Genomic DNA, 10,060 nt, shown 5'->3' with positions numbered 1-10,060 from the left:
CAATATATGCTGTTCAATGTGGTTGCCTATACTTGAAAATTTAATTAAAAAAAAAACGGTTAAACTCGCTGGGTCTTGGATCCGAGCTCGGGGCTGCTGGTTCGTCACTGATCTGGTCACTGAGGGTGTTGCCTAATGTCAGTCCTGGAAGTAATAACCCGACAATCGCAAAGTGTGGCATTTGACATTATTATAAGCGCCTAACGTTTCCATGTGAGAATAAGTCTACGGATTAGCATAATTAGTTGTGTTGACTAATTAATTACAAGATGTATGTGTATATGAGAGATAAACGTCCATGTAATGGGGTGTAAAATAAATAAAGAGTCAAGAGGCTAGGTTAGGCTATATTGTCATTTATTTTATTTTATTTTGTATGATCAGTCAGAGCATGAAGAAAAGGAGAGGAACTGATAAAGAAAACCTAGGGCCGCCTCTGGTCTTACCACGGTCCGGAATTACATCAATGCTATGATCAGTAGACCGTCTAAAAAAATTTACCAAAATATCCCACCCTGGCTCATGGCAATGGAACATTATTAGTCGATTATGGTGTCAATGACCGACCTGACCCTGTATCCCCATATAGTTGGACAGCCGTAGATCACTAGATGGTAAACCCGTGCAGCTGATTTCAGTCCCCGAGACGCAGTCTAAAAGAGCACACAAATTGTACGAAGCTTATAGCTGAGATCCCATAATCATGGCGGGTGGTTCAAATTGAACCTTGCCGTAAAGAGCAAGGTGGTTTTGCATATCCTTGAAGCCGTCCATAGTCACAATTTAGGTCTCCTATTATTGTCCTATTGATTTGACCAGGGATGTCAGTCATCGAAAAAAATGAAAAAAACCCCAAAAGATACAGATAATGTCCCTTTAACCAATTAAACAGATTCTTAATGTTTGATAGTCACGGTAGTATCTTGAGTCTTGATCTGGAACACAATGTGCCAAACGTTAGCTTGCTCTCATTTACAGCCTTCGGTAGAGTCCGTTTTGTCGCTGTGCAAACCGAATCTCTGATACTCGTATTGCTCAAAGTGGGCTTAATCAACAGTTCAGTGTCCACGGCATAATATTATCAGACTTGTTTACAAAATATCCATTTTTCAGTGACGGTGAGATTTATCATGTCAATAAAATTATATAATTTCGTCTTTATTGACTTCGGACATACTCGGAGTTTAAGCCAGACAAATGTAAGAAGATCGTGGGGTCAGTGAGCGATAAAAGTTCGTGTTGACATGCAGAGTAGCGTGAGTTAATTACTACTGTACAACGGTTTCCCTCTCGTTCACTTGAGAATGCCATATTTGGCTGAAATTATCCATGATGATGCAATGGTACTGGAGGAGGTTCTGTGGCACACTGATTTGACATGGAACTGCTTGTTGCTTTAAGATACATTTAAATTTGCGATTAAAGGTCTGTCAAGAGCATTCAAAAAGTTTGGAAAGGATTGTCCTAAATCCATCAATATCAAACAGAAGAAACCTAATATTTTAGAGATCGCTGAAGTTTGTCAAAGGTCATGTCCAAAAGGCTTTGAAAAATACATTTGCCCTACTCACAATTATCCAACACAAAACCTCTAGGGACTTCAGATGCTTATGTGTTAAGGTGTGAAGGGTCATTTGAGTCAATTCAAGGTCATCTGAAAAGTTCAAAGGTCATTAGAGTCCATCCAAAGTCCTCTAAAAAGTCGTTTGGTCCAACAGTTACCAATATTCAACAGAAACAAAGCCTCCTTCCCTTGTTGCTTGAATAATCAAAGTTTGTCACTGATATCTGAACATTTTGCTCCCATACTTGTCCAATAAGCATCATAGATGAAACCTCTAACCCCATCAGTTGCTAGGATACATTACTTTAGCAAATAAATTGTCCATGAAAACTAGAATTTCAACCATTACTAATCATATCTTCATGACAAGGACGACAATTCAGCCATTGTACCTTGTAAACTTACAAGATTTACTCAAAAGATGATCTTCGTAACATGTACTGATTTTATTGACAACAGGGCGGTTGCATGTGTCAAATGTTTATTTGTGTGCCAATTACGGAGAATTGTGGGTAATCTCATATACTAGTACCACACATCAGTGTTGTATTAGCTTGTTTGACAAAAGGAGCTGAAAGAGGCCAATGTCATTGCTATTCACAAGTCACCTGATTTTATGCAAAAAACTCATCTTGAATTACTCGCTCACATAAAATCCGTTTTAATATCTTTATTTGCAATATCAAGAAACAACTGTTACACACAAAATTGGTCATTGTGCATACCTTGATCCAAAACTACAACTTCAATTTTTTTTTTCAACGCTCAGGTTATTGCTGTGCAAGCTGGGCATGGCATCTCAAATTTCTCTGCAGTCTGTCCATGACAAGAAAGTTTCCATGCACAGTGAAGAAATAACATCTTCATCAAGGCAAAAAAATCCATTGAAAACGACTGGATATGTTTACACATATCACTTTTTCTCAGTGTTTGTCTGACACAACGTTTCAGAAAATTGCACTGTCCTGCCAGAAAACAGTTTCAATAATGGCATTTATTTTTTAATGTATAGCACACAAACTCTAATAACACCAAAGGCAGATAAACTTGAAGATTTTTTGGGTTTTTTTTTTGTATCGTCTGAAAACACTGGTACAAAGTTATGAAAATTAACCATAAAACTTACTACTATCCCTTGAACTCAAGGTAACACTAACATTGACACCCATGGAATTCATGCTTTACTGAGTGTACTGCAAAACTTTGGAACACAGCAGTTTATAATAATAAATGTCCCTTCAAGAAAAAAAACTAAGTGAAGTACACACTGTTACTGTCACTAATCTGGTATATCAGTGGTGGATTTTGTTGACTTTCACTTTCATTTACACGCTGTGTCAGAGCTTCGCTCAGTTCTTCCTCTGTGGAGGAGGGATGGCCCACTGCTGATAATAATGAATCAAGGCCCCGTACACCTTCTATTGGATCTGGCAATTCAGCTCTGCAATTAGGGCACTGGCTACATCTATTACAGCACTGAAGGCATCCAATGGCCTGGTTGCATTTTGAGCAGACGAATAATGGCAATCTCACCACATCTAAACAAATAAAGCATATCAAGCGATTTGTAGATGGGGATGTGGCACCTGGCTGTAAAATAGATCAAAAAGGCAATCATTGACTTCTAGTGAAGTAATTTTCAATTTGATGAACTTTTGTCATTAGATGTTAATTAATAATTGCAAAATGTTCATCAAATATGCAAATTGGCAGTTCTGGTGCAGACTAGAAATCAACAAAAACCAAACAAAAGTGCTCTCTACAGATATAATGCTTTGATGACAAGCTAAGTAGCTACTACTTCAACATACTTATGGGAGAAGAGCAAGAACTTGCAATTGACATTGGAAACAAACATATTGAAAAATATCATACAAAGTTACCACCTTTGGCTCTTTAAAGTTAATGCTATCCTTGATTTTTTCTATATTTTTCTTTTGATTTTGTGGTGAAAATTAAAAAAAATGAATTGATCATGCACAGATGAGTGTTGATATAAATATAGGGGAGACAATGGTATTTTCAAAATGCGGTAACACTTATTTGCCTACATTGCGAGATAGTCATCATTTTCACCAAATAATGGTCTTGTCAACAATTTACTTTATAAAAAACAAACAAACAACTTTACATACTGTGTTTTCTAACTGTTGCTTCACTTGACTTAAAACTTCATGAAGTTCATCTGTCGCCGTTTTATTCCTCTTTGTCCTCTTCCTACCTCTCCACTTTTGGAAATCATCTTCCTTGACTGCACTGATTTTTCTGGCAGCAAGCCAGAAACCATATTCTGTAATACAAACAAGAAAAAGAATAAGTAACAAATGAAAATGTAACACAAGAATTAAATCAAACTATGACTAAAGTGGACATGGTGTGCTAAAAGAAATGCATGAGCATAAGATATTAATGTAAGCAAAAATGACGCCTAACGAAATTACGCGTCTTTCTCATCAAATTTACACAAACATCGAAACCACAAATGCACGTAAATAATGAATACTACTATTGAAGTCTGACTTTAATAATTCTAATCATGGCGTTAGTTTACCACTTGTACCTTCATGTTAAAAGATTACAAAAACGAAAATTCAGAAGGCATTTCGCAAAATATAAACAATGACATCAAGTAGCGTCGTATTGTGTCATGAGCGTCCTAAAATTGAAATAATGAATGCACAGGACCGCGGGCCCGTTCAAATATCTCGGTACAAATGACATGTCTGCCGACGAATTAACACTCCCCGTAGCAATGATTTAGGTCACTTATACGCGCATGTGCCACGCACACCCTTCCGCTGACTATCATGCTTTGATCAAGGTCAATCAAAGTATACTCAAAAAGTCAATATGCGAAAACTTACATCGCCGAAAGTGCGTTTAACGTCAACAACACAGAGACGGAGTGGACAATAAAGTAATTTGATTCTTGAAAGCACATTTCATTTTTGGATAAACCACCAACACTTATGCAAATCGAGCATGCACATGGTAGGGTCGCAACTACAATCGCTTGAAAGTTCGAAGTACAGGACGGATGGCTCCAGCGACTCAGTAAAAGAACACCAATGGCCGCGATAGCGATATACTCCTAATTCCAACTTCTCAGACTTGCTCCGTCACTGACAAAGATGAAAGCGGCTTAATTTGTTCAATAAACCAGCATTGGTGGCTTCCGCTGCATGTCTAAATTCAAAGCCAAAGTTGTAGGGGCGGGGGGAGATTTCTGATGTGGTTATCGTTCTGAACACGAAGAATCATTTCAATGCATCGCTGCCGGCCGTACACTTGAAAGTGATAAATTCCCAAACAACAGGTACGTACTCCGTATACGTGCTTCGCAATTCGATAGTTTTACCCAAGGGATGATATTTTGATCGGGAGTAAACTTGACTTGGCTCCTCCGGTTTGGTGAAAAAAACAAAAGCGTGGATGCCTCGATGGCAATTAATACTGATACTGTTTCTCAGGCACAGGCGCTTGCAGCGTTGGTTGGACAGTCGATCGCAGGCCCGAGATCGAAGTGTTCGGTCTTCGGCCTAACCTCGGTAGGGTCGGCCGTCGACCTCCAAGTGAGGCCGAAACTACCGAGGTTCGGCCGAACAGTTCCATCCCGAGCCGCCGATCTACTATCCAAGCAACGCTGCAAGCACCTGTGCTCTCCGGTGTGAGCCAGATTTATTTTTCGCGAATACGTACTCCAAGAAAATAGCAAGTTCTTGCAAACACGACAGAAAAAGCCAATGAATAGGCTTACAATTATTGCAGCTAATTGCCATGCATCCACAATCACTTAGCACAAGTATAAACCTACCTGAAGTCACGGCAGTGTCCCTGATCGGTAGATAATGTCTGTCGAGAAGTTTTGGCGTTTGTATTAGTTGTAATTCATTCTTGACCTGGTCAGCAACATTTTGTAGACTGCAAGAGTCTTCTGTTATCCTAATGAATACAGTGCAGTTTTCTATCAGCTCGGCGCTCTCATCCCTGTATTCTAGCATTGTGACCGCTTTCCTCGTACGTCGCCCGAATTGTTGCGCTCTGACGCCGGGTGGCCGAACGCCGAGATGTCTTGGTGACGAGTGTACATTATCGGGTTGTTGATACATCAGATACATATGACCATAACGCACTCCAGGGGAGGGTGCACTACCTGCCGTAGCTAGGAAACTGTCCGGAGTACCAACATCTGTGGCAGTACTTGGATGGACAGTCGGCGAACGTGACGGTCTCGTTGGGCTGGAGGCCGTGGCTGCACTGAGGTGTAATCCTCGGACCTCATATAGCACCTGCGGGTCGTGATCCCTCGTCACCAGGTCGAAGTTTCCGTCCTCGTCTTGCCACAAAACTCGTCTTCCCGAGGCATCATCGCTCACCAAGTACATTGATCTTTGTTGAAAATGGTTGCCACTCAGAATGTTCAAGCGTTGGCTTGATACGGGTGAAGGTAGATTAAAAATATCTTCACCTATCCTTACTCGGAGGACTGGCCCTCGAGACCCCTCCATGGCTAGCCGCCCTAAACTAAATCTGACTCTGGCATGGCATGGCATGCATTAAAATTAATAAAATCCCGCCTAAAATAAAATTGTCACTTGGAATAACCAATGAACGTTAAGTACTCGTTTGTACTAGAATAACAATTTGAGCTCATACTATGTAACAATATCTCAAGTCTATCCCTGGGAAGCTAGTTTCGAGACATAATACATACAAAGTAACAATCCCAGGTCTTCTCTGATGTCTGGGTTGTGGGTGCTTCATGCTAATGCGCATGTCTGCACCAAATTGAAAATAGGAAATAAGACTGTATTTTCTATTTTCAATTTACGTCGGGCCGATGGAAAAATTAGACAGAGCGTTGGCCTACATCTGCCATCCAGTGGCACCAATATGCTTATTTCGAAATGATAAATTTATATTGCAAATAGAAAATAGAAATATATTATATTTCAATATGCGACAGATTGTAGCTCACCATTAAAATCAACGAAAAATCTATTTTCAAATTCCTTTATTGAAATCTCGTTGTAGTAAACAGGTTGGCCGCGATTTGTCACGGATTCTACCCCTACCCATTTTTCGCCATTTTTTGCGGTACATGCATATCAAAAACCAGTGCAGACAGGTAGTGCATCCCAAAATATCCAATGTTAACATCTTTTTTCTAGTTCAGCAGATCCCAAAGAACAAAATAATACCCATGTAGTAGGTTTATGGGGGGGCTGCACGGTGGGCCCCTCCAGCCCACGGACTATTGACATTCGTAATTACGACATGCCATGATGACGTGCAAAATGCGAATATTTGACATGCAGACTTGACATTCGTAATTACGACATGCCATGATGGGGTACAAAATGCGAATATTTGGACATGCAGACTTGACATTCGTACCCTATTACGACATACCATGATGAGGTACAAAATGCGAATATTTGGACATGCAGACTTGACATTCGTAATTACGACATGCCATGATGAGGTACAAAATGCGAATATTTGGACATGCAGACTTGACATTCGTAATTACGACATGCCATGATGAGGTACACAATGCGAATATTTGGACATGCAGACTTGACATTCGTAATTACGACTTGCCATGATGAGGTACAAAATGCGAAAATTTGGACATGCGGACTTGACATTCGTTATTACGACATGCCATGATGAGGTACAAAATGCGAATATTTGGACATGCGGACTTGACATTCTTTTCTGAATGCGAGAAATTGCTATGGGGACATTCAATGCGAAGTTACGTTTGATCATGCGCAATGAAGACCCGCGATACAACATGCGGACATGTATGGAAATCCGGTCACGACATGCGACATGCGACCTGCGACTTCAAAACTGCGACCTGCGTCCTGCGAGTTTGAAACATACGACCTGCGACTTCGGCATTTAGACCAAGGTGTAACCTGCGACTTCACAACAGCGACCTGCGTCCTGCGTGTTTGTCAAACTGCGACATCAGTCTTGATTTGTTCGCACCATTGCTCTGAACACGAGCCTGAAAAACACGAGGGACACCATTGCACTGTATTAAAACAGCCGGTTTACCGCATTCTCGCGACCAGAGCATAATTTTCGCACCGCTGGCCTACGCAAAAATCGGCCTAGCGAAAGAATTCAACCAGCGATAGAAGTGCACGAAGGTGTGACGGTAGAGAATTCCACAAACGAAGAGCACAAATTTATTTTCCTTCTTACGAAAGGCCAACTGATCTGAAACAATGCAATAGCAATAGGGTTTTAAACGTCTACATCAGAATTAGTTTCTGGAACTTTTCTGCCCATATGATCTAAAATATTATATACACACAAAAAATAATATGTACATATTATAGTATGTACATATTAGGCTTAAACACTGAAAATAGGATTGTAGGAGGGTTTAATGATGCCCTGTTTTACAGTTTTAACTCGTGTTATCTGTAAAGAAAGTCGGACACTGACTATTCATGGTTAGTAAATATGTTTGCACTTCTGTCAATATCAGTATTATTTTAACTGCTTTACTTTGCATATGTTATTTGTGTAGACAAATGTAGTCCGAAGTAAACCAGTAAGAATGTTTAATTTTATCCAACTGTACAAAAGTTGGATCAATTCGATTTTTTGACGAAAAAGTAAAAATGAAATTAGACGAAAAGATGGCAACATCCGATGATCAATCACTGGAGATTTGGAATAAAACTGGAAATGTTAGAAAATGAACGACAATAACTGAAAATTCTAACGTTTGCAATGACACTGACGCAGTTATGATACGGGGGGGGGGGGCAACTGATGAATTAAACAGACAGCTAGATGGTTATACCACAGTGAAATGAGGATAAATACCAGAGATATCTAAAAATCAAAAGGTTTGTCGATAACATAAGGAAAGAACGAGGTAAGGCAGACGAAGAATATCTAAAATAATTTGAAATTATAATATAAACATATAAATGCCTATCACGTAGCATATTATTTTCCATGCATTAACACGGACTGTCAACATTTCCGTCATAAAATTATCTCTCCAGATGAAAATGAGTGAACTGGTGTGCACATGAATTGAGTTTTGCCAGACTTGGTGAACGATTTACCAAAGCGAAAGCAATGGCTTATTAATTGATCGATGTTGAACATTAAATCTCCTTTCCACGTTTTACCCTTTGAGCGCTGTAATTTTTTCCCACCAAAATTTTCGTGCAAAATTTTACCAATTGTATGAATTTTCTGTAATTTTTTGATAATTTTGGACCAAATCGACATCACATTTCATTGGCTACAGGATTTTCCAAAAATTTTTGAAAAAAATGGAGAATAATTGACAGGGGTTTATTATATAAAGGGGACAAAAATAGACTTTGGCGCTCAAAGGATTAAAGTTCACGCAAGACGCCTCCAATCTAATACTGAGGAAAACACCATGAAACGTTACGTGTTGTTGTCGCATGTCGCAGTTGTGAAGTCGCAGGTCGCAGTTTGACAAACACGCAGGACGCAGGTCGCTGTTGTGAAGTCGCAGGTTGCACCATACCTAGGTCTAAATGCCGAAATCGCAGGTCGCATGTTTCAAACTCGCAGGACGCAGGTCGCAGTTTTGAAGTCGCAGGTCGCATGTCGTGACCGGATTTCCATAGACATGTTATGCGATGCAAAATGCAGACATGCCATTCTGCGATGCGAAATGCGGACATGCCATTATGCATGCGATGCAGAATGCCGACTGACGTCATGACATGAAGAGTAGTAGAAGCTTTGAATTAGGCTACCTTTTCCAGCAAGCTAGGGGGTCACCTTATATCCACAATGCACCGGTGTATTCGCAAACAAACATGGTCGGCCTCAGGATACGAGTTGTGGATTTATAGTGTACGATCCTACGGTCCCTCGAGCTCCATTAAGGGTCTATGGTATTACCATGGAGGTAGGAAGAGCTACCTCCATGGTATTACGAACGAGCATCAGAGAAGTGCTTGAGTGGCCTTCTGTGGTAAGCTGGCAAGGACACCAGATACTCAGAGTATACATATATGCCTCCATGTCAAAATCAAGCAATCCGTTGAACCAGCGTGTTCATTTTTAGCCGGATGCCGGCCAAATTGACCGGCTACTTACGTATTTTGGCCGGCTACTTTTCAGCACTGTTTCGCTCTAGCCCCAAAATTCTGGTTTGATAACAATATTTTGATTTTTTGGTGGTCTTGCAAGCCGGAAATAATATTTCAGAAGAGCCGATGTGGCTATATACGCGGTGAACTTGTTGCTATCACTGTAGTACCGCGATCAGCGAACGTGTTGTACTATACTGGGAATCGCTCTCGAGGTCAACCCTGCTTTCCCGATCACAGCCCGAATTATTCCGACGTTCACATCGGGTATAGCCGAACATTGGACAAACATACAAGTACGTAATGCCCGCGAATAGCCGACCATTTCCGAATGAAGCCGACGTTGTTTCGCTCAAACGCGGAAGAGAAAGTCGACGCTTGAGAG

The 10,060-nt window shown here is 40.4% G+C and overlaps 1 protein-coding gene across 2 annotated transcripts; it reads right to left on the bottom strand.

Moving 5' to 3' along the window:
• Positions 1 to 2,220: 2,220 nt before the first annotated feature.
• On the bottom strand, positions 2,221 to 8,198 carry LOC139139725 (uncharacterized). Of its 2 annotated transcripts, none has more exons than XM_070708584.1 (3): positions 5,379 to 8,198; positions 3,700 to 3,854; positions 2,221 to 3,102 (listed from the first exon to the last, which is right to left on the bottom strand). In XM_070708584.1, exons 1-3 carry the CDS (start codon positions 6,115 to 6,117, stop codon positions 3,094 to 3,096), a joined length of 903 nt encoding a protein of 300 aa, XP_070564685.1. In that variant the 5' UTR covers positions 6,118 to 8,198; the 3' UTR covers positions 2,221 to 3,093. The 2 variants fall into 2 exon arrangements, with proteins under 2 accessions (XP_070564685.1, XP_070564683.1); XM_070708582.1 differs by having other exon boundaries at positions 2,221 to 3,154; positions 5,379 to 6,409.
• Between the last annotated feature and the right edge of the window lie 1,862 nt (positions 8,199 to 10,060).

The sequence above is a fragment of the Ptychodera flava genome, chromosome 9 (assembly GCF_041260155.1).
Source record: "Ptychodera flava strain L36383 chromosome 9, AS_Pfla_20210202, whole genome shotgun sequence".
Classification (NCBI taxonomy): domain Eukaryota; kingdom Metazoa; phylum Hemichordata; class Enteropneusta; family Ptychoderidae; genus Ptychodera; species Ptychodera flava.
This window is presented reverse-complemented; position numbering and strand designations above follow the sequence as displayed.